The sequence below is a fragment of the Xiphophorus couchianus genome, chromosome 3, assembly GCF_001444195.1.
Source record: "Xiphophorus couchianus chromosome 3, X_couchianus-1.0, whole genome shotgun sequence".
NCBI lineage: Eukaryota > Metazoa > Chordata > Actinopteri > Cyprinodontiformes > Poeciliidae > Xiphophorus > Xiphophorus couchianus.
In genome coordinates this window covers 1,173,108-1,199,151 of record NC_040230.1, presented here as the reverse complement: position 1 = coordinate 1,199,151, position 26,044 = coordinate 1,173,108, and the positions used below count along the sequence as shown (strand labels likewise).

Sequence of the window (26,044 nt, the reverse complement as noted above, 5' to 3'; positions counted from 1 at the left end):
ATGAACATTATCGACCTCGTTTTATCGTTTCTTTCTGCCTTTTTCTCTTTCTGTTGATAAAAACGGCTCAAATCCACTGAGCCTCCATTCCTCATGTCTTAGTGAAAGACAGAGTGAACTATTGCCCATCTTTTCTATCTAAATCTGATTGATTGATTGATTATTGAAGGGCAATACAGACTTCATAATCTGTACTCTTTTTTAAAATGTATTTTTATTTCTTTTTATTCAAGTGCTTTTATTTTGTTAACAGACTGAGAGTCCATTTTATTTTTGCTTGTGGTTGTTATGTGTATTTCTCCCACATTTTTTTCTTTATAACATAAACCAAAAATATTGCAGTTAATATTTTACAGTGTAACTTTACAAACATTTTTCCACACACTTTGGCCAAAGTTTTGAAATCAGGCAACATTTCTAGATCCTTCAATCAAACAGGAAGTTTTATTTAATAAATAAAACGGGCATCTCTTAACCAATAATACAACAATGTAAAAACAGTTGATTTGTTTTTTATAACCTTCTCAGTGACATCAGACCCTTCAGCTAACAGCTGAGCAGCTTTCTCCATGTCTTCCTCTGGTATTTTATTTTGGTCAGTACTTTAAGTATTTATTGTCAATGTGTCTCAGGTAAAATTGGACTAAATGTCCAGAGAGAAAACACTGGACCAACAGAAAACCTTCTGGAGAGTTCAAAGGTCAGACGAGGCAGAAATGGAGCTGTTTCACCACAATAACAGGAAAACTTTATGAAAGAATGAAACTGGTTATTGGAGGTGGCAGTATCATGCTGTGGGGCTGGAAAACAAGCAGACATCCATGAATAAAAATATAAAAATGTTTTTTGCTTAAAACAAAAAATTCATTCAATAAAAAATGAACATAATAACCATAAAACCAACCAGAACGTTTGAAATGAAGAGAGAAAAGTTTTATTTCTTAAAGTTTTTAATGACAACTTTAACTTAACAGTTTCACAGAAACTAAACGTGAGTCCAGAGGAAGAGGAACCAAGACGAGCGGGCTGGGATTCACATCAAACCAGTTCTGATCCTCCGGTCCAGACTCAGAAACCTCCCACATGTCCTGCTGGTTGTCATGGAAACGAGGGGATGTGAATCCCACCTGAAGAGCTGCGTGCGGGTCCAGTAGATCTGGGAGACCTGGAGGACCGGAGAGCTCATCTGCACATCAACATGGCCGCCGACATGGCCAGCAGGACCAGGGCCGGCACCAGCAGGAGGCCCGCGTAGAGGAGCCACGGCTCCGGGTACCGGCGCCGCTCATCTGCTCACAGAAACACACAGCTGAAACTACGGCATCCTGGGAATTTAACTACTGCTCACAGAAACACACAGCTGGAACTACAGCATCCTGGGAATTTAACTACGGCTCACAGAAACACACAGCTGGAACTACGGCATCCTGGGAATTTAACTACTGCTCACAGAAACACACAGCTGGAACTACAGCATCCTGGGAATTTAACTACTGCTCACAGAAACACACAGCTGGAACTACGGCATCCTGGGAATTTAACTACGGCTCACAGAAACACACAGCTGGAACTACGGCATCCTGGGAATTTAACTACTGCTCACAGAAACACACAGCTGGAACTACGGCATCCTGGGAATTTAACTACGGCTCACAGAAACACACAGCTGGAACTACAGCATCCTGGGAATTTAACTACTGCTCACAGAAACACACAGCTGGAACTACGGCATCCTGGGAATTTAACTACTGCTCACAGAAACACACAGCTGAAACTACGGCATCCTGGGAATTTAACTACGGCTCACAGAAACACACAGCTGGAACTACGGCATCCTGGGAATTTAACTACGGCTCACAGAAACACACAGCTGGAACTACGGCATCCTGGGAATTTAACTACTGCTCACAGAAACACACAGCTGAAACTACGGCATCCTGGGAATTTAACTACTGCTCACAGAAACACACAGCTGGAACGACGGCATCCTGGGAATTTAACTACGGCTCACAGAAACACACAGCTGGAACTACGGCATCTTGGGAGTTTAACTACGGCTCACAGAAACACACAGCTGAAACTACGGCATCCTGGGAATTTAACTACGGCTCACAGAAACACACAGCTGGAACTACGGCATCCTGGGAATTTAACTACTGCTCACAGAAACACACAGCTGAAACTACGGCATCCTGGGAATTTAACTACTGCTCACAGAAACACACAGCTGGAACTACGGCATCCTGGGAATTTAACTACTGCTCACAGAAACACACAGCTGGAACTACGGCATCCTGGGAATTTAACTACTGCTCACAGAAACACACAGCTGGAACTACGGCATCCTGGGAATTTAACTACGGCTCACAGAAACACACAGCTGAAACTACGGCATCCTGGGAATTTAACTACTGCTCACAGAAACACACAGCTGAAACTACGGCATCCTGGGAATTTAACTACGGCTCCTAGAAAATGACCATTTCAGCAGGAAGAAAAGTGAAAGTTGCTAAGAATTACATGTTGATGTTGCATCTTTTCCAGCTTCTCCAGCTGCTGAAATGAAAAATAATAATGATCCCATTTCCTGTAGCCAGATTGTTTTAATTTTAAACCGTTTTTGCATTAGACAGAAAAACATCTTATAACCTGCATGTAGCTTTAATATTCTGATGGAACTGGTTCCTGTTTTGCTGAAGGATTCAGCTTGAGGCTGATATCTACCCGCCTGCTGGCTGTGGAAGTTGCTGCTGGTTATCAGGACGTCGTGCAGCTTCAGTTGACAGCCATATTGCCCGTTGCCGGTCAGCGGGACGGTTGCAGCCAGAGTGACGGTGCCGTTGGCGGCGCGGCGCTCTGAGGGGGCGGAGCTCTGCACGACGCAGTCGTTTCTGCTCAGCGTCAGAGTCAAACCCGGATCGTGCGACACGGTGACCTCACAGCGCAGCAGGGAGTCATGGCGGCTGCAGAGGTCAAAGGTCATGGCATCTGAAATGACACACTGTTGCTTTTAAGATGAACTTCAGTTGATTCCCTCTGTTTTCTCTGTGATTTAGGTAAAAAGGTTTTTTAAAATGTGTTTTAGGTTTTAATTCAGGGTGTACAAACTTCAGATACATTTTTTATAGAAAAGTAATTTTATCCATTCTAGATTCAAAGGGAAGAAATTTCTTCACGTTTGATGTATTTACGGAAAAATTTCTAGTCGTCAAATTCGTTTTGGTTCAACTTCACAAATTTATTCTGTGTTTTTAAAACAGAATTTTTGTCATTTTATTTCAAAACGTTTGCTATATTCAGCCCAGTTTAATAAATTAAACAAGTCGACCTTTCAGTTAAAGTGTCTGGATAAATATAATTCTAGTTATTATAAATAACATGATACCAACAGTCATTATTTTCTGCAATAACTCTCTGAAGAATCTGAATTAATTTGAGTTACAACATTTAATTTCCCTCTGAGATCAACACATTATTTTCAAATAAAATATTGAATTTAATTTGAAAAGCTTTGTGTCGTACTTAATGTTTTCCATTGCAAGAAAATCATGTTTGTATTAATTTTACCCTGATTATAAATAAAAAGTTTAATGTCAGTCTTGAGCTGCAGATTGAGGCCCTAAAAAATAAGTCCAAGGACCATGTATGGCCCCCGTGCCGCATTTTGTACACCCCTGCTTTAATTCATCAGCAGATGATTGAATCTTAAATTCAGGACACCAGGAATCTGTTTTCTTCATTCTCATATTTCTGTCTGTAATTCGCCCGGCTGCTCTGTCAGCCTCGTTAAAACTCATCATTTCTATAAAATCCTGCCGAAAACAAACGTCCTTCTCTTAGGCAGCAGAGAGGTTGGGACTCTACCGTGGACGATCAGCGTGGTTTTGTTTCCCTTCAGCCTGAAGCTTCCTCTCTTGTCGGTCCTGATGGACAGTTTGCACTCGTACGTCCCGCCGTCGGACCACCGCACCTCCGACAGCTCAATACATTTGTTGGGACTGGCGGAGGTTTTGTTCTCGTTAAACGGGAGCTGTTTCCCATGGACCTCCCAGTACAGGACGGGCCGGTTGAGGAGCTTCTCACGCTGGGAGTCCTGCAGCTGGCAGGGCAGCAGGACGCTGTGGCCCAGCGGGCCGGCGACCACCGCAGGCTGCCACAGGGAGAACTCGGCCACAGCAGCAGGAAAACCACCACAGCAAGCTGAGAAACAAGGACGGAAACAGAGCAGCGGTGGTTGTGAACCTTTAGAAAACTTAAAAAGCAGCATCTTTACTCAACTGGAGGTTAACAAAACAGCCAAGTATGTTAGAGCTTTGGAAATGGTCTGGAAAAGTTAATTTAAGGAAACTTTAAATTAACTTTAAAGTTAATTTAAAGTTAGCTAAAATGGAAAGCCAAATGTTAGCTCTGCCATTAGCAGTGACCACAACTGAAGCTGAAGAGCTCTACTGAGAAACAAGGACGTAAAATAAACCCGCAGTGGAAATGAACACCTATTTCTGGGTCGGTTTGGTTCAAACCAGCGGTGCCGAACTCATTTTCATTTTGGGTCACATCAAAAATCTGAATGTTGTTAAAGGGCCAGTTGTGCCAGAATGTATTAATAAAACCCACTAAGCTGCTAAAATATTGATGAATAGCATTTGTTTCAGTATTCAGTTTCTTAAAATTAATCCTGGTTATTCCTTACAGGATTTTTAAAAAATGTTTTTGTGTGTTTTTTCCAATCAAAATCTCAGATTTTGTGGTGCTAATTTAGGAATATTTGATGCTAAATGTGACTTTTTATTCACTCACCATGTTGCTCACAGACTACAGCTTGACATCAAGTAAGGCTGAGACAGCAATCACTTAAACCCAATGTTTTTGGCCAATTTTAAGAAAACTTTGCAGTAAAAATCAGAACAAAATGTGGGGACCTGCTGACTTTGTGTGGATTTTGTATAACTTTTTCAGATTTGTGAAAACCCCAAGGGACTAATTCATGTAATGTGGAGTTTAAAGAGCCACATAAGCAGCTATGCCGGGCCAAATTTGGCCCCTGGGCCTTGAGTTTCACACATGTGGTGTAAGCTGACATGGAACAAGCATCCTGTGGTGAGCAACACTCATCCTGGGAGCCAGTTTCTAACGGTCAGAGTTTAGCAGAATCTGACTTTCCCCCCCAGTCTGGAGAAAACAGAGCAGAAAAGCTGCATCTGAGGGAAAACCAAGAAATGGAATAAATCCCTAAATTCAGCCGGTTAAACGTGAACTTTAATGCAGATTTTACATATTTAGTTTTGAAATGTTTGGAAATAAAACCTGATTGAAGAAAATCAGGAATGAAGAAGTCTCGAGATTAAATCTTCAGCACGATTTCTGATATTTATGCAGATTACAGTGAATAATACAAAAGTCCTGAAAGGTAAGAGAAATAAAACATTTCTGACTTATTATTTATAAGTAATAAGCAAGCACACTTTTGGGGTACACTACACATCTAAATCCTATCTTTCATCCTTCAGGACCTGCATTAATGAAATGATTTCTGATCCATCAGATCTGCCTCATGGTGTCCCTCAGGGATCTGTTCTTAGCCCAAATCTTTTCCTACTGTATGTTACTCCTTTAAAATGTCAAGATTAAGATTATGGTTAATTTAAAGATGTTTACAGTTGAATCACTGATGAAAATATTCCTGAAATCAGAAAGATTTCAGGAATATAGTGTTAGTTAAATTCTAATCTCAGAAAGTTATTTTACTTCTAATTTCAGCTGTTGCACCTTAATTGTGATGTTCTCTCCCATTATTTTTACGTTGTTTTGATTCCACTGATTATTTTAAAACACATAATGTATCTGTAGACTAAAACAAGCCTGAAGACCAAAGAAATTCATTCAGAAAGTCTGGACAAGTGATGAGAATGGCTTTAACGTGGAAATGTTGACCTCTTGGAGGGAAAATATGAACAAACGAGGTCTCCATCAGATTATTATAAAGTCAAAATGAATCCAGGAACAAAAACTGTTTGAAAAACAGGAAAGGAGACTTTCGCTCTGAAAAGAAACATGAAGTGGGACAGAGATTTTTTCTGTGGAAATTTTAAATGAATCACGGCTGCATTGTCCAGCACATGTTTTTGTTTCATCTTCTCTCTTCATGACCGCCTGCCTCACCTGAGGACCGAATGACACTGAATATATCTGTAGGATTAAAAGATTTAAAAAGCAGCAATAATATGCTTTATCTGCTGTATTTCTGGTGTAGTTAGGTGAAAAATCTACAGAGGCATTTTTTATTATGTTTTTTAATAGTTTTTGAAATTCAAACTGTTATAGGCACAATGTAAATAGGTTATTTATGACTGTTATATCTTCCCATAGAGAATAACATGAACAGACAATCCCACTGCATCATCATTCATATATTATCACTTTAATAAATTTGCTGGTGTTGGAGTGGAACTGCGGTTCAGAGCAGGAGCAGACTGGTAATCGGGGCCACTGGGGACTTTCCCAGCCGGCTGGTGCGTTTGGGCCCCGGTGGGTAACGAGCTTTCGCTTCACACAGCACCTTCTTCGTTTTGTGGTGCCACTAAAGCCTCAAACTATTCAAAATGTCTTCTCTCCCATAAAAACTTTAAACGCATAAACAAACGCTACAGCGTCAGCAGCCAGAGCAGAAGTCAGAAAAACCCGGCCCATAAAGCTCAGCCTGCCAAATCAAACTGCATCTGTGATCAATTATTGCTGTTTTGAGACCATTTTCAATAATATGGTATTCTCAAAGATCTATAACCTTTAAAATTTGATGAACATTTTAGACTGGAGCTGGAAGACATTTTAAATGTTCAAAATAAATAAACAAAACAACAGAAATAAAATGAATTATGAAGTCTGAAAGAAACTCCTGCTGTGATTTTCTTTCTGAAACTTTACTTACAGTTAGAAAAGAAACTTCCTATTTTTTGGTTGGAAAAATATTTTAAGTTGTGAAAACTTGAAACAATTTTAATGAATCCAGAAAACCGAGGTAGTTTTTTTACATTATTTATTGAGTTCTCAGTACTTTAATGTCTAAAGTTTTTTTCTTTCTTTTGTTGTGAAAACCCATTTTTGGAGTTGGTTTCTGATTTTGTTAGGAATGTTTTGCATTTATTTAATTTGATTAAAATGATTTTGGAATCTCTTGTTAGCATTAACTGTTGGATAAATAAAATGAAAACTAAACACTAGAATAATTTCAGGAATTTTCCCCCAAATGGGTTTTTACATAATTAGCATCTTCTCCAAAGATGAAATTGTTGAGTTAAAGTCCAAAACTTGAACATTTCCTTTAGTTTTCTGTTATTTTCTCTTTTTACAGTGCATCAGCCAAACATGACCCAAATGACATTATTCTGTTATGGCTGACAAATAAGGATTCTTCTTTATTTAAATCTATTGGAGATGCTGAAGAGCGGAACATATTGTCTGATTTCCTTTAATTAACGCTGAGCTGAGGTTTATTTTTACCTGAGACCATGAAGCAGACATGCAGCAACATCTTCCCACAGCGGCTGAAACCCTGCATGTTTCCTGCTGCTGCAGAGAGGCGAAGAGAAAGAGGACACTCCATCTTCCTGACAGGACCGCTCACTCAGCCGGGTTTTACTTCCAAACCTAAGCAGAGACACGGAGGATTTCAGACAGAGTTCATCACGCAGATGAAACTGAAAATGCCAGAAAAAGACCCAAACAGGATGTGGTGAACTTTGCATTTAGCAAACCCCCTTTCCTCTGTCCTAATGAAGCATTTGTTGGCTTACGGTTCTTCTTCTCTCTGATTTGCACCAAAAGTCTTTTGAAGAAAAAAAAAAACAGATGGGAATAAAAATAAAAATTTTCTGCTCCCTGTTCTTTTTAATGAAATCTGAACTTTAAAACATAAGGCTGGTGATTATTCACCTGCTGAGCTCTGATCAGGTGTTCTTCTCTGTAATGATTTCAGCGACGGTCTCCTGAAGTTAGTTCTGCTGAAACCAGTCTCTCACACATTTACTCTGCCTCTGGACGCCTTTTTCCGTTGCTCCGCCTCAAGGTGACAGGTTTCCAAGACAACTGACTTATTGCTGATAATCCGGAGTAACGGTAGCGACCAGAGCAAGCTGCTGAGCGCTGCAGAGGTGCAGACCACCGCTCGCTCTTCAACAGGATGTTGTTTAACACGTTACGCCTACCCTTAAAAAATAATACTAAAAACTGGAAAAATCCATCAGTCTCTCACATTACTTAACAAGTTTAGTCATGAAGAGCAACTGTTGTGTTGTGCTGTATGTTTTATACAGCAGTATGTTTTATGTGTTTACATGTAGCTACATGTGCTGCAGCCCACATCATAATACAACCTCCATCATGCTTTACTGAAGTTGTAAATGTAGTTTGAACTGTTTTTACTTCCAAGAAACAGAAACTCTCTATTGTACCACAAATAGTTTCAGTCTTTTGGGGATTTTTTTGTCCCTTTATTTCTCCAAATACTTTTTTTCGTCAGTGTCGTTATTTATTAACCAAAGATGAGCCTTAAATGGATTCAATAGTTTGTAAATGCAGAATTTCAACCAACTTTAGTTGTATGACAGATGGATATTTACTCCAAAAAAGTTTATGTTACAAATCCTTAATATTTAGGGCGCCGACTTAGCTCGTTTTGCCTTGGAGCTGCTCTTCTTCTGGACATATATATTTTTATGTGAAAATAATGATAACAGATGACAAGTGAATCATAAAAAAGTCATGTAAAACAAAATAATGTAAGTTAATCATAATTAATGTTTTATTTTTATTTTATTGATATTTAATAAATTCAGTCTAGTTTTACATGCTCCTCAAACGTTCATGTGCTTTTCCACCAGGACTTTCCACCAGTTAGTGACGTTAGTTGCCTGGAAACACTCCGAGCGGATGGAAGAAACTCCATTACCCATAAACCCTGATGCTGACGCATTACGTCAACGCGTCAAACTAGAGAATTTTAATATGGAGGACTGCGTTGTTGTAGAAAAGAGCCCGGTAAGATCAGGTTTTAGCCTTTGTTATACTGTTTACTTTTAATAACATACTTTAGTGAAGTAATGTGTTCTGGAGTATATTCTTCAGACTTAGTTTAAGGTCGATTTTCTTTGTTTTTTTAGCTCTTTAAAGCAGCTTACTCGGAAAACCTGCCAATTCATTCTCTGCTCGGTGCGGCTGCTGTTAGCGTTAGCATCCCGTCTAGAGAGAAATAAAAGTAATTTATTTTACGGTTGTGACGAACTTATATATAAAACCGGATTATGTATTTGTGTTAATATTTTACGGATGTTCGTTGTTGCATTTCTGCTCGTCGGCCCTGCTGTTTGGTGCTGTGGTTCATCATGTTGAGCTGCTAACGTTAGCTGACTGCTAACCACCTAAATAGGTCTCTGTGAAATCATCATGAAAATCTGTCTGAAAATTATATGTAAGCTGTAAAAATGATCCTGTTTATGTATAAACAATGAAATAATTGTGCAATCTTTTTAACTGACTACCAGCAGCATCATAAATAAATTCTAAAAATAAGAAAAACAAAAATGAAGCAGCATTTTTGATAATCACCACATTAAGTTAATCATAAAATGTTCTATTTCTGTCGTTGCATCATTTAATAGTTTTACCAAAGGATGGCTGCTGCAGTCTCTTCTGTACATAAATTAGATCCTTTTTTTATGAACCGTTTTATGATGACTGTTGATCTGTCTTTAGACTAAACTGAATATTAAAAACGTTTCGCTACGTTTTCCACCGTTTGTTGTGACTCTTTAACAAACCAATACTTACATAAAATGCTTACAGGGATCAGCTTTTCATTTTTTCACTCTGTATTTCCTGATACTTCTGGATTATTTTCTTATTAAGCTACTAAGTGTTTTTAGATCAATTCTGTACCCGTTTGTAGAACATGTTCATATTTAAAATACTATAGGAAACGTTTCAAGTTAGTTATAGATTAACAAAAACTTTATTCTGACTCATTCTTTTGAGTTTCTTCTATACTTGCATTAAGCTGAAGCAACATCGAGGAGCCAGTTTAAGTTTCCTAATGATGAGATGATACATTTGCAGATTAGATAACAGTGAGATTCTGACTCTACAAATATATAAAACCCAAAGAAGATTTAGTTGTTTTTAATAAATTATACTTTAATCAATTCCTTACTGTTTAACAAAATGACAGCAATAAAACTAAAAGAATATTTCACATAAGGTCAAATTAGACAAATATACATTACCTTGAATTATTTAAAGTGAGCTTTTCCTTATTGGTGTGTGTTTTGTGACTCTGTGTGTGTTGGTGTGACTCTGTCTCTGTGTGTGTTTTGTGACTCTGTGTGTGTGTGTTTTGTGACTCTGTGTGTGTTGTTGTGACTCTGTCTCTGTGTGTGTGTGTTGTTGTGACTCTGTCTCTGTGTGTGTGTGTTGTTGTGACTCTGTCTCTGTGTGTGTGTGTTGTTGTGACTCTGTCTCTGTGTGTGTGTGTTGTTGTGACTCTGTCTCTGTGTGTGTGTGTTTTGTGACTCTGTGTGTGTGTGTTGTTGTGACTCTGTCTCTGTGTGTGTGTGTTGTTGTGACTCTGTCTCTGTGTGTGTTGGTGTGACTCTGTGTGTGTGTATGTTTTGTGACTCTGTGTGTGTGTGTTGTTGTGACTCTGTCTCTGTGTGTGTTGGTGTGACTCTGTGTGTGTGTATGTTTTGTGACTATGTGTGTGTGTGTTTTGTGACTCTGTGTGTGTGTGTTGTTGTGACTCTGTCTCTGTGTGTGTGTGTTGTTGTGACTCTGTCTCTGTGTGTGTTGGTGTGACTCTGTGTGTGTATGTTTTGTGACTCTGTGTGTGTGTGTGTGTGTGTGTGTGTTGTTGTGACTCTGTCTCTGTGTGTGTGTGTTGGTGTGACTCTGTGTGTGTTGTTGTGACTCTGTCTCTGTGTGTGTGTGTTGTTGTGACTCTGTCTCTGTGTGTGTGTGTTGTTGTGACTCTGTCTCTGTGTGTGTGTGTTGTTGTGACTCTGTCTCTGTGTGTGTGTGTTGTTGTGACTCTGTGTGTGTGTGTATTGTGACTCTGTGTGTGTGTGTGTGTGTTGTTGTGACTCTGTCTCTGTGTGTGTTGGTGTGACTCTGTGTGTGTGTGTGTTTTGTGACTCTGTGTGTGTGTGTATTGTGACTCTGTGTGTGTGTGTGTGTGTTGTTGTGACTCTGTCTCTGTGTGTGTGTGTTGTTGTGACTCTGTCTCTGTGTGTGTGTGTGTGTTGTTGTTGTGACTCTGTGTGTGTTGTTGTGACTCTGTCTCTGTGTGTGTGTGTTGTTGTGACTCTGTCTCTGTGTGTGTGTGTTGTTGTGACTCTGTCTCTGTGTGTGTGTGTTGTTGTGACTCTGTCTCTGTGTGTGTGTGTTGTTGTGACTCTGTGTGTGTGTGTATTGTGACTCTGTGTGTGTGTGTGTGTGTTGTTGTGACTCTGTCTCTGTGTGTGTTGGTGTGACTCTGTGTGTGTGTGTGTTTTGTGACTCTGTGTGTGTGTGTATTGTGACTCTGTGTGTGTGTGTGTGTGTTGTTGTGACTCTGTCTCTGTGTGTGTGTGTTGTTGTGACTCTGTCTCTGTGTGTGTGTGTGTGTTGTTGTTGTGACTCTGTGTGTGTTGTTGTGACTCTGTCTCTGTGTGTGTGTGTTGGTGTGACTCTGTGTGTGTTGTTGTGACTCTGTCTCTGTGTGTGTGTGTTGTTGTGACTCTGTCTCTGTGTGTGTGTGTGTGTGTGTGTGTGTTGTTGTGACTCTGTGTGTGTGTTTGGACCCCTGACAGGAGGAGCTTCCCTCCATCCTGAGCTCCAGGCCCCAGACCGGCCTGTCCTTCCTGGCTCCAGAACCAGAGGACCTGGAGGATCTCTACACCAGATATAAGGTCTCCTGCTTCTCTGTCTGTCCGGGAGAGACGATGAATAAATCATCTCTGAAACAAATATTAGTTATAAAAAGATGTTTACATTAAACCTTAAAATAAGTCCCTTAAATCAGTACCACGTCTGTCTTGTGCCACAGTGTTGTTCATTGCTGCTGTTAGTCCAACATGGGGCAGCTCATCTTGGACCGAATTGTTCCAAATATACAAATATTTCCAGTTTGTTCAAAGCATTAGAGTGGTAAGATATTTCCCTTTAGGCTTTTTTTTTTTTTTACATCATCAACTTCTATTTAGCCAAACTTTTAATACAAGTCACTTTTTAAAACATGAAACAGAAACGCTGGACAAAAAACTTCCTATTTTTAGAGAAATTAAAACAAATGCCAGAGCTTTAAAAAGAGTTCTTAATTATTTTATTATACAAAGTGTTATGATTGTACATTTATGAATCAATATACTATGTTACTAATGTTAAGTGTGTGTGACTGTTTTTGTAATAAATGTTTTTAGTGGTGCCCTGATCTTATCAGTGCCGATTTCCTTTGTTTTGAGAGATCAGTGATCGGTGGTGAAGCTGATCTGATCTTCCTCAGCAAAGGTTTAAAACTCAGCCACTGCAGGGAGAGGTTTGCCTGACAGTTAACAATAGTCACCCCACTGTTGCCAACTCAGCAACTTTCTTGCTTTATTTGGCGACTTTCCAGGCAAAACATTGAATTTTCAAAACTAGAATCAGAAGGTCAGGCTTTCTGAAGATCAATGATTAGTGATCGTTCAGAAAACTGCAATTGGTGCGCCGCTCTTTGACCTGGACCCCAGGAAGAATAGCCAAATAAACAAATGGTGTGTGTGTGTGTGTGTGTGTGTGTGTGTGTGTGTGTGTGTGTGTGTGTGTGTGCAGAAGCTGCAGCAGGAGCTGGAGTTCCTGGAGGTGCAGGAGGAGTACATTAAGGATGAGCAGAAGAACCTGAAGAAGGAGTTCCTGCACGCCCAGGAGGAGGTGAAGAGGATCCAGAGCATCCCTCTGGTCATCGGCCAGTTCCTGGAGGCCGTGGACCAGAACACGGCCATCGTTGGCTCCACCACAGGTATCCGGGTCCGGACCGCATCGCTGTGATGTTCCTCCAGCTCAGCATGAGATCAGTCGGCTGCATACAGAAGGGTGACACGAGACGCATTAATTCAGTGAAGCGTTTGTCAGGGTTTGGCTCCACATCGCTGTTCAACAGTAACTTTTCTAACTTTTCTGCTTTTCAGTACCGTATTTTCCACATAAGGCTCATAGAATAGCCGCTACAGTAGAGGCTGGAGTTACATTATGCATCCACTAGATGGAGCTGCGCTAAAGGGAATGTCAACAAAACAGTCAGATAGGTCAGTCAAACTTTATTAATAAATTACAAACCAGCGTTCTGAAAACTCTGTTCATTCCCAAAATGAATAAACAGCTGTTTTATTATTTTCCTGAGGTAAAGTCAGTGACGTGGTATTTTGGTGACACAGTTTATCTTTTAACAACAGCAAGGTGTAACATATAGTGGAGGGGAAGTTTTCCTCGATTCAATAAACACGTAAAAAACAGTCTGATGCTGTTACGGTAAATCAAATCACAATTATATCCACTTCCACTATAACCATTGATTGGTTCATGTTAAATTCTCTGCTGCTGCTCTGTTCCCGTGTTTTACTGCGTCACTGATCGCCTGCAGCTTAAACTGCATCGTAAGCTTGTCTCTTAATAGGAGCCATTTTGGGCTCTTTACACAAAACCCAGCCTGCACCGCGCGCTTCTTCTTCTACGGGGGAAATGAAGTCGGCGGCTGCTTACCGTAGTTGTGAGACCTGTTGTGGTTCAGTATTGGTCCATATATAAGGCGCAGCGGATTATAAGGCTCCCTGTCGACTTTTGAGAAAATTGAAGGTTTTTAGGTGCGCCTTATAGTGCGGAAAATACGGTAATTTATTGCTAAATACAGCAGTTGTTTTCAAAGACACAAATCCTGAGAAAAAACAAAATCTATTTATTTTTTTCAATCAAACCCAAAAGAATCTGGCTGTGGAAATTATCCAAAACCCTTAAACATTTTCGCTCTATTATGACATACACTTCACTGTTTCTGCAAGAAATCTATCTTATTAGCTTAACTAAAATATACATTTTTAGTTTTGATTTTAAAATATATGTACTGCAAACTTTCAGGATTTTTAGCAAAGAAAAAAAAGCTGTTTTCTATGGGCCAATGATTTTGAGAGAGTTTGGTAAATCCTGTTTCAAAGTAAACACATTTTTCATTCATTTTTACTTACTAATTTATTTTTTTTACTTTTCTGTTTTTATTTTTAATTTTTCTTGGAAAATCCAGATTTAAATGAAACATGTTTTTATTACCTCATTTTTATTATTTATCTAAATTACTTTTAGTGTTGTATTAGTTTATTTAAATATTTTCTCTTATTTATTCATCCATTTAAAAAGTCACTTTTTTCATTAAATTTTTTTTTTTTAAAACAGGAATATGTTTTTTTTTAAATCAAGCTCCTGTGCAGTTGCGTTCTGGCCTGTGGGGGGCGCTAAAGTCGTGTTGTTTACATAACTGTATTTTAAAAGAGCCTGAAACCATCAGAGAATCAGAACATTGTTAGTATTCAGTTCCTGTTTTTCCTCTTCAAGCTCAAATATTCTTCAGTTTATGTTTCTAGACATGTTGAATCTGCTGAAGGAGAAACTTTAAACTCTTAAAATGACTCAAGATCAAAAACATTTTAGTTTTCCTGAAATAAAACTAAGTTGCTGAATATTTAGTGTCAACTGTGGGTGGTTTATATGTATTGAATTTGTGTTTTAAAGGTTTTATGTAAGAGTTTATGTTTTAATTATTAAGCGTTCGGCTCTGTGCTGCATTCAGGGTCCAACTATTATGTCCGCATCCTGAGCACCATCGACCGAGAGCTGCTGAAGCCCAACGCCTCGGTGGCTCTGCACAAGCACAGCAACGCGCTGGTGGACGTTCTTCCTCCAGAGGCCGACAGCAGCATCATGATGCTGACGTCAGGTACGCTGCGGACCGGACCGGGCCGAGCCGGACCGGACCGGACCTTAGACTCTGTGTGCTTTGCACCCACAGACCAGAAGCCGGACGTGATGTACGCAGACATCGGGGGCATGGATATCCAGAAGCAGGAGGTCCGGGAGGCCGTGGAGCTGCCACTGACTCACTTTGAGCTCTACAAGCAGGTCAGGATCCGGGTTCTCACTAAACGATGCTTTAAAATGACATTTAAGCCTCTTATAAACTTTACAAAGGTTTGCTGCTGTTTATTCCTACTGTTTGGTCATGAATCTGTTGTTTTTGTCAGTTTCAGTGTCTTTATTATTTATTTCCCACTGTCTGAACAGACTGAAGATGTTTTTCCATGTTTGACCAGCTTGTGAAGCTGCTGCTGTTTTTAATTGAGCTGAACTGTTGCTGCACACTTAAATACATTTATGTCTGTGTTTAAGAAAAGGAATGTTTTAAATCAGTTCCGCTGTTTTTCTGTGTCAGATCGGTCCATTTTAAAGCGGTACAGAAAGTGAAAACGGTGGATCGGTGCATTCACAGGGCCATGTTTGTTCTTCATCTTCTGACTGATAATCTGTGGAGTGGAAATGCTTCAGATTGTGCGACTGATTCGATGTTCCTGCTGCTGGTCGGCACGACTCTGCGGCACATTTTGCAACGCGCTGAAGTTTATCAGATCTTAGATACGCGAACCACTTCCACACACCAAATTAATCTTTCCTCTCATCGGCGTCTGCTTTCTCTTCGCTTGTGGAAGTTTGTTCAGTAACATTTGTGTTACGGTCATCATGAGCGCTTAATTTGTAGTTAAAACTGACGGTTTTGGCATAAAATGATCTCTAATAAACTTTTACTTTCCAGTAAAATTTGTCACAATAGTCCATTTTACTGGGCCATAAATTGTCCCAGTTAATGCGATAAACAATAATGTTGTTGTTCTGAGAACATTTTCAACCAATGGCAGAATAATAATAATAATGATGCAAGAACACAGTTTTATACTGAAATAAACTGGCCTTATACTATAGCAATGATGTTGTTCATATTAATTATCTTCATTTTGGTCTTTAAAATACCAACATTTCCACTTAACTTTATATTTTTTTATGTCTGATGATGTAATTTTTAATTATTAAATAATTGATCATTTGATTAGTTACTCAGTACTTGAGTCGACTTTTTACCAAATACATTTTTTACTTTTACTTGAGTAAAAATATGTTGAAGTACTGCTATTCTTACTTTGGTAAAAATTTTGGGTACTCTGCCCACGACCCCCCCTCCTCTCAGCTCCTTCAGACTAGCCAGCAGGATTAGCAAACACCTACTGAGCTCATTATACGAGCTGCTGCTCAAAGCAGTGCTGGTGAAAACATTAAAGGGTTAATAGAGGAGCCATGTTGGATGACTTCCTGGAGGCGGAGCTTCAGAAAGAGGAGGAGCTTCTTAAAGAGGCAGAGTCCCAATTTCAAGGTGTTAAATCAGGAAGTCAAATTTACTTTTAGTCATATTTTTATACCGAATGAAGGTAACATAGTTAAGTTTACTATAAAATGACACTATGTGTCTGGAAAATAAAGTGCTGGCCCTTTAAATTCTCATAAACACAGAAAGCAGGGGTTTGGATTTTTACTTTATGAGGAAAGAAACGGAGACGATTCAACCAGGAAATGTTGAACTAGAGACCAAAGTTTATGCGTCCGGCTCTTTATCTGCTCAGATCGGCATCGACCCCCCCAGAGGCGTCCTGATGTACGGCCCCCCCGGCTGCGGGAAGACCATGCTGGCCAAGGCCGTGGCCCACCACACCACAGGTCAGGCCGCCACCGCCGTGCTTCCACCGGAGGCCGGCTGGCTGCGTGTCTGACGTCACTTCCTGTTCTCCTGCAGCGGCGTTCATCCGCGTGGTGGGGTCGGAGTTCGTCCAGAAGTACCTGGGCGAGGGGCCGCGGATGGTGCGGGACGTCTTCCGGCTGGCCAAGGAGAACGCTCCGGCCATCATCTTCATCGACGAGATCGACGCCATCGCCACGAAGCGCTTCGACGCTCAGACCGGCGGTGAGGCTGCGTTTCGTCCGGGTTAGTCTGACAGCGGCCGGCCGCGGCTGACTCTCTGTTTCCCTGCAGCTGACAGGGAGGTGCAGCGGATCCTGCTGGAGCTGCTCAATCAGATGGACGGCTTCGACCAGAATGTCAACGTCAAGGTGAGTCCGGCTGCGGCTCACCTGCAGCTGTGCCGTCAGCTGCAGGTGAGGCATCGTCCGGTCGGTCCACAGACTCTAAAGTAGGACCTAAATCTCAAAATTATGACTTAGAAATTCAAAATTAGGATTTAAAACTCAAGACTGTAACATTTATATGTGAACTTCAAAAGGCAAAATAATGATCAAACACTTTAGAACTTGAAATGGTAATGTAAGATTTTAACTTTAAAATGTGAAATTGTGACTAAAAGTTACAATTGTCTTTAAAATGAGTAATTATGACTTTCTGTTGGACCTTTTGGGCTTCCATAGAAACCAGAGAACCTGGTGGATCTGGTGAAGCAGCGGTTCAGGTCCAGCCGAAGCAAAGTGCCAGATCCAGCTGTTAATTTTATGAAGAAAGAAACAGAGAGAGAATGAAAAGTTTTAACATTTTATTCTTATTTTTGTTGTTTTCTGGTGGATTAAAAGCTTCTAAGAATCTTCAAACTCACTGCGTTAGAGCTGGAATCAGAAGATCAGAATCAGCCACTAAACGTCCGTCTTCTCATTTAGTTATGAAACATTAAATACATCAACAGAAGGTCTTTAAAGGAGTGAAAAGCTTCATGTTTTACGGCACATTTATCTCTTTGGGCGCTTGTGTTGCTGCTCCGCCTCAAACTGAACCTTTCATCTTGATGAATGAACGCTGACGTCATCGCAGCTTATCTCGCCTGAAAAGACCTGCAGCGCCTAGCAGCAGGACGACGACGGATTCTCTCCCAGTCGCAGTGAAAAGATCAGGAAATGATCGTCATTAAGCTGCAGAAACGCCTGAATTCAAAAACAAGACGCTGCTGGTTGAGTTCAGGCCGTTTCTTTAAAGGTGAGGCATTTAAAAGCCAGCTGCCCGCCTCTGTTTCTTACAAGGTCACTAAATGCTCAGAGAAACAGCGAGCTGGGTTCTGATCAACAGGAGAAGAAGAAAATCCTGCGTTGTTAAAGGGGCAGTATCATGTAAAATCAGCGTTTCTGAGATCCATCAGTTCTTAAAGAGACAGAGGCCCAATTTCAAGGCGTTAAATTTTACTTCCTAATTTAAGTCACATTTGACCTCTGAAGGTAACACAGTTACTTTATTGTGCTATAAAATCCCCTTTAGAGAGCAACTCACTTCACATTTTTCCATTCTTTAAAATAGAAAATTAGTTCTCTTCTTAAAGTCTGTGAACCTGGAAGCCTTTTCACCGTCGCTGTGTTTGTCCCTCCCTCAGGTCATCATGGCCACCAACAGAGCCGACACCCTGGACCCGGCGCTGCTCCGACCGGGTCGTCTGGACCGGAAGATCGAGTTCCCGCTGCCTGACCGCCGGCAGAAACGCCTCATCTTCTCCACCATCACCAGCAAGATGAACCTCTCGGAGGAGGTCGACCTGGAGGACTGTATCCTTCTGAATCACCTCGGCTGACATTTGTCAGTCGTTTATCGTCTTTCTGAGACGCTCGTCTCATTTCCTGTCAGGAAGGAACTTCTTGGTGGAGTCCAGGTCTGCCAGGGTGTGAATAATTTCATGCAGATACCTTATATCTTATTATATTCGTAACACAACACTTTAGATATTCAGCAGCATGAAAACATGTTAGCAATGACATGAAAGAAGTAACGGTTTATAGAAACGTTTGGGTCACATTTTAAAGGAACCTCATCACGCTTTTAATTCTTCCTTTTCTAAATCATCCAGTGGAAACTGGAACTAATCCACAGGCTCCTCCCTGACTCCTGGTCAGAGGTGCGTTAGAGAGCAACTCGTTTTGGTTCCGTCTCTTTAAATGCAGCTGAAGCACTTCCAGGTCGCACAGCATCCAGCTCCGCCCCCTTCGGTCATTTTTGTAGTTTGATAGCAGATCATGTAGCAGCACAGAAACCTTTTTTATTCCCAAATGGATAAAGATGTAAACACTGGTAGACTTGGTCATCCAGCCTTAGCGTTAGCCGTTCTTGACCCTTTTTAGCACTTAGGCAGGAAAAACTGTGACGTAATAGATCAAAAATCTTAATGTGGAAAAGAGAAAACTGAACAGATTGAAACTGAATATTAAGACATATAAACTGCAGCAGGAGAGACTAGATTCACCTTTTCTTCTCTCCAAGACTCAAATGATAAAATGTTCTTAAGGGCTAAAAAAGTGGATTTTGCATCATGTGTTTTTTTAATGCAGATTTACTGAATAAATCAATTATCACAGAACCTCGCTTTAAAAATCAGACCTGTAAGAGTTCAAGACTCTTAACCACCTGAAAGGTTTATCTCTGGCAGCAGACGTTTTAAGCAGAAAACAGAGCTGGGGAAGCTCTGGTTTCCAGCTACGGAGGGTCAGTGAACGCAGCATGATGTGAAGGTAAAGCAGGTTCAGATTAGAAAGGAAACGTCAAACTTCTGATGAACGGCTGTGAATGTTTAAAGGTTTTACTGTCATAATTAAATGAAACGCTCCACGGTTCATTCTGCTTCCGGTTTGGAAAGTCACACCTGACGACCGGAGTCTTCCTCAGGTGTGTGGAGGTCAGGTGGTTTGTTTACGTCCTGCGGACGCTCGCATCACTTCCTGCTGCCGGCAGGCTCCGCCGCGTCTCCTCCGTCCGTTTCATCTTTAACTGCTGCTCAGATGTGGCTCGACCCGACAAGATCTCTGGAGCGGACATCAACTCCATCTGCCAAGAGGTGAGCTGACCCTTCACTTCTACATTCCCAGGTTAAAGGTCGGCTTATGGCTCATTCTCCTCCTCTTCCTCAGGCCGGCATGCTGGCCGTGCGGGAGAACAGGTACATCGTCCTCGCCAAAGACTTCGAAAAAGCTTACAAGACGGTGATCAAGAAGGACGAGCAGGAGCACGAGTTCTACAAGTAGAGAGGCGGCGGTTCCAGATATCGATTTCTGTCTGCGTGGATTCATCACTATTCTGTCTTTCTGGACTAAATTTAGTCGTCGTGGCGCCGGGCCTGACCTCGGATCAGTCTGAGCCCTGAGGCGCCCCCAACCGTCAGGGAGAGGCGCTCCTGAGCCTCTGCTGCTTCCTATAAATAGGATGTTCTCCCTCAACAAAGTGTTGCTATAAAGAAATACAATAAACACGTTTTCCACAACAGGAGAGGATCTGTGTTTTATTTAGAAAATAAAGCTGAGATTCATGAAGCGGGTTCAGTCAGAGCAGGCGATTAACGTCTGAGTTTCACTGGTTATTTAATCCCAGGATTCACAAACACAAACCTGCATCATCAAACCACCGAGATTAACGGTCGTTAAAGTGGAAGCGACCCTGTGAAAGAGCAGCTAGGCCTCAAACAGGACGACAAATAACAGCAAAGTGGGCGGAGCCAGGAGAAATCAGGATGAACCGGTGGCCAACTCTGATTTCAATTCAGTTTTTACCACAGTGACGTGCGGTGAGGTTCATAGCTGGTGAGGCACTGACGTCATCAGAATCAGATTTGCAAATAGATGCATAGATTGACAGCAGTTTACAGGTTATGTTTCACTTCTGCATCCTTACACATACAAACTGTAGCTCACAAAACACACATTTCCTTAAAAAACAAAACAAAATAAATGTTATTACTGTCTTACCTGCTTCGATTGAAAGTCCACTTGAGAAAACTTTTTTAGTGTTGTAATGTAGTCATCCATGTCGAAAGTCGGGATAAGCGAGAGGAAAAAAATCACTATCTCTATTATAATCTATCGCTGCACTTGACTTGCTTCCCGAATCGTTTAGCCTAGCTCGCTGTCACTTACTCGGCAGTTGAGGAGTGAACAAGACGAACGTCTGGGATCTTGAGCGCCCCCTGCCATGAGGCAAGAGAACTGCCTGCCTCACCTCGAACCTGTTCTCTGCCGTTTATAATCGCTCATTACACGAAACACGTTACACAAACACAGTTGGTGACAAAAAGCACTGTACATTATATACATAAGCTAAACTATTGGAAATAAGTTCACATATTAAATTTGTTTAAACCATTTTATTGACGCCGTACAGCAACATGCTCTCTCCGCTTAGCAGCCAGCGCAGAGCCAGGGGTTGCGCAATCCAAGGTGAGGCAGAGCTCGCTGCTGCCTCACCGGCATCGCTTCCAAGCATTTGAATGGGAAAATAAGAAAATTCAGCGATTTTGAACAAATAAAAATCGAAATTGGTGAAGCTACATGAAAAATAAATATTTTTTAGTACAAACCACCGGATGAATATAACAATTTAAATTACTTTATGATTATATATTTTCTTTCTTTCCATGATGGCTGGTGAGGCACTGCCTCACCTGCCTCCCCTGACCGCACGTCACTGTTTTACCAACGTTTCACAATCTCTTGCAAATCTTTTTCTTTTCTTTTTTTTCCCAACAGGACGACTTGCGACAAATTCGGTGCCTTCAAAATCAGTAGATTTGTCACATGTTGCAACTTTAAAAAAATATAAAACGCCTTAGAGACAAATGTGGAAATTAACAATAAATCTATTTAAAAGTCACGCAAATCTATGAGTGTTTTTTCAGCAAAGCAACCAGCGACAAATCTAGTGACTTAAAAAAGCGGCTCGTCTGGAGTTCCATCTCCGGACTCGCCACCAGGGGGCGTGTCTGAGTGAAATGGTTTTATATTGAGCCTGAATGACGCAACCAAGTGGGAACCAATAGGACATTTTAGCTGCAGTACCACCGGTCAACCCAAAGAGGGCAGCACCGAGACGGTTTTAATCTAAAATGCTGCAGATTTTCACAGAAACATGCAGGTAGAATCCAATATAAGCTGTTTGTCCAGTTTATCTGAAAATAAAAGTTAATTTTAGTGTTAGTTAGTGTCTTAGTGCATCATTCAGAAGTCTTGTCCTTTATTCAGATGCAGCTTCGTTAACCTAAACCCTGCAGCCATCTTGTTTTGAGAAACAAACTTTCTGCTTCAGCAAGCCAAACTTGTTTACTCCTTTTCAAATCCTCCTCCTATGACCTTTGACCCTGTAAAACCCAGTGTTGCAATATTACAACTTCAAACAAAGGAAATGTACAAAGGTTGACTTCTCTTCTGTGTTTTTTACTCTGAACCTTGTTGTTTGCTACAGGATTCACCAAATTAATTAAAAAGAAGTAAATAAAAGTTATTTCCTCTGGCAGCATTGTGTGGAAAAGGTGAAAGCGCTCAACGATACAAGGTTTGGCCCAACACCAGGCAGCCATCAGCATTCCTGAGCTCAACATGCCGACCAGGCAGATGTAACTTCACCCCAAACAATGTCCTCAATTTGTTTTTGAACCTCGGACAATGCATCAGCACAAAGCAACGCCGGGGCTTTAAATGTGGCTGGAACTGGAACATCTGCTGCAATGACCAGTACCAGGGTAGTTTTCCATTAATATTAGTCATAATTTATGAGTAAATTAAACATTTAATTGTTTTTACTGAGGTACAAACTTCTTTCCATGTTATTATGACTATCAAAAGTTTATAAGAAATTCTGCCATTTACCCAATACTATAATTTTAACACATTTTCATTAAAGCTCAAAAACAATCAGGAAACAATACTTTCATCAAAAAAAGGTTTTTCTGAAAACTTGAGTTTAGTTTTTTATTTCTCTGAGCTTGAGATGGAGTTAAATATTTAGTTACACTAAATCCTTGTCTTTATCCCAGATAAATATTTAGCTGTGCAGCAAAATGTTTATCTTGAAGGATTTTGTCTAAAAATATTTAGTTTGAAATTAAATATGCAGCTTGAGGCTAAATAGTTAGCTTGCTAGCTAAGCCAGAAATTAATTATTGAAATTGTCAACACTAGGAATGATGACAGAATGTTATTAGGTGAAATTTTAATGACTAATGGGATCATCTTCCCATATTTATAAATTATGAGAATCAATATAGAGCTATGATACAAGATCTGATGAATAGATCAATAAGGAATAGATTAGCTGACATCAGGAACCCAGAGATGGGATGAAGTTTATAAAGATTACATGGAAACATGATAAAACGGATTTATTGACGTATAATAAGAACTGTAATCTGACCAAAACTGATGTTAATATCAAGAAAAATACTAAACTCTGGACGACAAATGGGATAAAGAAATTATCTGTACAGAATGTTTTTAAAACATGATATTCTACAATAATTTGACATGGTTAATAAGAAGACTGAAAAAATATTACAGCAAATTGTTGGACAAAAATAAAGCGAGTACGAAATAAATATATAATAAACCAAGTTGTAAAAAAGGTGAAAGCATTTAATTCAGTTGTTACATGAACTATTTATATTTATTAATGAGTGAATTCAGTAACAAATAACATGAAAATAAATATTTAGCCTACTAACTACTTTGGAGCTAAATATGTAGTTTAAGTAAATATTTAGTTAGCAACCTTAGCATTTAGCTTGCTAACTAAATATTCAGTTTGCTTTTTAACTTAACATTTAGTTTGGAGTGAAATATTTATAGTTTGCTAACTAAAATTAATATTTTTGTTTGAAGTTAAATGTTTCATTTGCTAATTAAATATTCAGTTTGGAGTTAAATATTTTTACTTGAAGTTAAATTTATAGCTTGCTAGCTAAACACTTAGCTTGTTAACTAAATATTTAGTTTGGTCAAATATGTCAGGCTAAATAACTCAAATTATTGCTGTTAATTTTTGACAGTGTAACGTCACCAACGGCTCCCCATATTTCTGCCGTGACCTTGCGCTGATCCTGAAGGTCATCCTCTCCTGCTCTTCTCTCCCTGGGTGCGTAAACTTAATTAATCATGTTTTCACATCTCCAACATTCACGTTTTTAAAAATAAGGCGTGTTTTAATGAGGCGTCAGTCGCTGTAGTCGTACATCAGGTGGATGAACATCTGTGTGGTCATGCTGCCTCCGGTCTGCAGGTCCTGCAGCTGGCAGAGCCGGCTCAGGTAGACCCCGGCGTCGGGCCGGCTCCCCGGCTGGCTGCCTCCGCTCTGATGCTGCTCCGCGCTCCGCTGCTTCTCCTTCTGCACGTCGCCCCAGGAGTCGAAGCAGTGCAGCTCCAGGTTGTTCTGCCTTATAGCCAGGAGGGAAGTTTGATCACACAGAGACAAACCAGCGGCGGACGTGACGTCAGTGTGAGCGGATCACCAACCAGGGCGACGCGGCCGGGAGCCTCCAGGTCACCTGGTCGAAGTAGTACGGGCAGATCTGCATGGCGGAGCGCTCCGGGTGGTGCAGCATGCCGCCAAAGATCCGCTCCAACTTGTGGTTGGGCCCGAAAAGCAGCCTGGGGAACATCCGGTCCCACAGAACTGGCACCAGACTGTCCATCCTGGTCTGGGCGGCTGAGACCCGGCGAGGAAGCAACCGATACAAACGGGTTTGGGCCATTTCTCCAACAACCCTGAAAACAAAACGATCACTGCACCAAAACGACCTGTCCAGGTGACCCGGCCTCTCGCCCAGAACGTTAACTGGAGAAGCACCAGCACCTTCTGACCCAACAGGGACAAGGGTGTTAGAAAATGGACGGACCGACGGCATTGCACCAAAACCTCGGATTCAGGAGGTCCAAAGTTCTCCTGGGTTTCTGAGGCTTTTTTCACGCCTGATGATCCGGTAGACCCAGTTCAATTGGGACCAACATTTCAACTATTGTGTAAAATGATCCTAATTAATTGAAAAACCTGTTCTCTTTCACACTGCTCTGTGTCAAATAAACTAAACCGTTTGAAAAACTTGTTCCCTGCCTCACCTGTGGGGGCGCCACACCAAAACCACTGAAGAAACGACACAAAAACCTCTGAAGAAAACATTGAATGCAACTTCCCTCTTCACCAAATGGAAACAAAAATGGAGTGGCATCAGATTTTAGTGTTTGTCGGATTTCTCTTTTGTCTCTGGATCCATTTCTCTCGCTAGCACTAGCCTAGCGTGTTTGTTTTGGTTGTTTTTACCCAGAATGCTCTGTGCTGTAGTTCGCTTCCTGCTTTTGGAGCGGTCTCCAGTTCGCTTGGCGTTCATATATGCATTCGAACCACCAGAGTTCACTTAAGCCGAACCCAGACCCGAGGTTTGGGTTCGGACCGGAGTTGGACTAAAGCGGATTAAACAGCTGGTGTGAATGCAACCTGAAGTCTTATTTTGGGATTTTTGCTGCTTTTTTTCTCATTTCCAATCTGGTACCAGAACATTTCCAGGTGTGTTGCTATTTAAGCCTTTGACCTTTGACCTGGGACTCATGCAGGAGCTAAAAGTCTCCACCAGGGTTGTGAATGGTATCGGATGAAGAAATGAGGTTTGGTTCAACGCTTTCATAAAGGTAAAGGTCACTTACGGGTAGTTGTGATTTTCAAAGCTGATCTTCTGGGTGAAATGTTGACTTTTAACTGGGATTTTGTTCTAGAACTGCATCAGTTTTTAAACCATAACTCCATATAAGCAACAGTGACCTCATTCTTCCTCATTTCTGACCTCTGACATCATGATCCGGTTGCCGCTCAGGAACCTCACAGGTTGCTCAGGTTCTGGTTTATAGCTGGTTCTGGTTTCTACAGAGACCTGGCTCAGTGACAGGTTTTAAATTTCAAACCTGTTTATTTCTTTAAAGGTTGGAGTTAAGAAACACTTCACAGTCAGATTTATTTAAGTTGTTCCATACTTTTTATTGCCGTAGAGTCGATCTCTGCCTTTTGGCACCTCAGGAGTTCTGTAATTTTTTCAGAGGGAATGTTTCCTTGTTCCTTTGGCTCTTGTGCAGGTGGCAAAGCATCAGGACAATCACAGGCTGCGAAGACGCTACAGATTTCTGAATGCACTGAGCTGCTACTTTGGTCGTTTTGAAGCCCTCAGCAACA

General features: G+C 40.9%; 2 protein-coding genes across 6 annotated transcripts; one reads left to right on the top strand and one right to left on the bottom strand.

Moving 5' to 3' along the window:
* Positions 1-425: 425 nt before the first annotated feature.
* On the bottom strand, positions 426-8,158 carry LOC114142360 (uncharacterized). 5 transcript variants are annotated; one of them, XM_028013604.1, is made up of 5 exons: positions 7,930-8,158; positions 7,791-7,822; positions 7,498-7,644; positions 3,865-4,200; positions 426-2,988 (listed from the first exon to the last, which is right to left on the bottom strand). In XM_028013604.1, the coding sequence occupies exons 3-5, from the start codon at positions 7,598-7,600 to the stop codon at positions 2,510-2,512; spliced, it is 918 nt and encodes a 305-aa protein (XP_027869405.1). In that variant the 5' UTR covers positions 7,601-7,644; positions 7,791-7,822; positions 7,930-8,158; the 3' UTR covers positions 426-2,509. The 5 variants fall into 5 exon arrangements, with proteins under 5 accessions (XP_027869405.1, XP_027869404.1, XP_027869403.1 ...); XM_028013603.1 differs by having other exon boundaries at positions 7,791-8,158; XM_028013602.1 differs by having other exon boundaries at positions 7,498-7,822.
* A 740-nt stretch (positions 8,159-8,898) lies between these two features.
* Positions 8,899-20,329, top strand: psmc4 (proteasome 26S subunit, ATPase 4). Its single transcript, XM_028013174.1, has 11 exons — positions 8,899-9,033; positions 11,835-11,933; positions 12,835-13,021; positions 14,840-14,986; positions 15,059-15,168; positions 16,716-16,809; positions 16,886-17,053; positions 17,123-17,199; positions 18,456-18,624; positions 19,849-19,904; positions 19,978-20,329. Exons 1-11 carry the CDS (start codon positions 8,926-8,928, stop codon positions 20,089-20,091), a joined length of 1,329 nt encoding a protein of 442 aa, XP_027868975.1. The 5' UTR covers positions 8,899-8,925; the 3' UTR covers positions 20,092-20,329.
* The last annotated feature ends 5,715 nt before the right edge of the window (positions 20,330-26,044 follow it).

Coding starts and splice junctions, on each gene's coding strand:
- LOC114142360 (XM_028013603.1), bottom strand. CDS start 7,600: ATGGAGTGTCCTCTTTCTCTTCGCCTCTCTGCAGCAGCAGGAAACATG. Junction 4,201..7,497: donor TGTCTGCTTCATGGTCTCAG/GTAAAAATAAAC, acceptor CTTGTTTCTCAG/CTTGCTGTGGTGGTTTTCCT. Junction 2,989..3,864: donor AACCACGCTGATCGTCCACG/GTAGAGTCCCAA, acceptor GTGTCATTTCAG/ATGCCATGACCTTTGACCTC.
- psmc4 (XM_028013174.1), top strand. CDS start 8,926: ATGGAAGAAACTCCATTACCCATAAACCCTGATGCTGACGCATTACGT. Junction 15,169..16,715: donor ACTTTGAGCTCTACAAGCAG/GTCAGGATCCGG, acceptor TTATCTGCTCAG/ATCGGCATCGACCCCCCCAG. Junction 17,054..17,122: donor CTTCGACGCTCAGACCGGCG/GTGAGGCTGCGT, acceptor GTTTCCCTGCAG/CTGACAGGGAGGTGCAGCGG.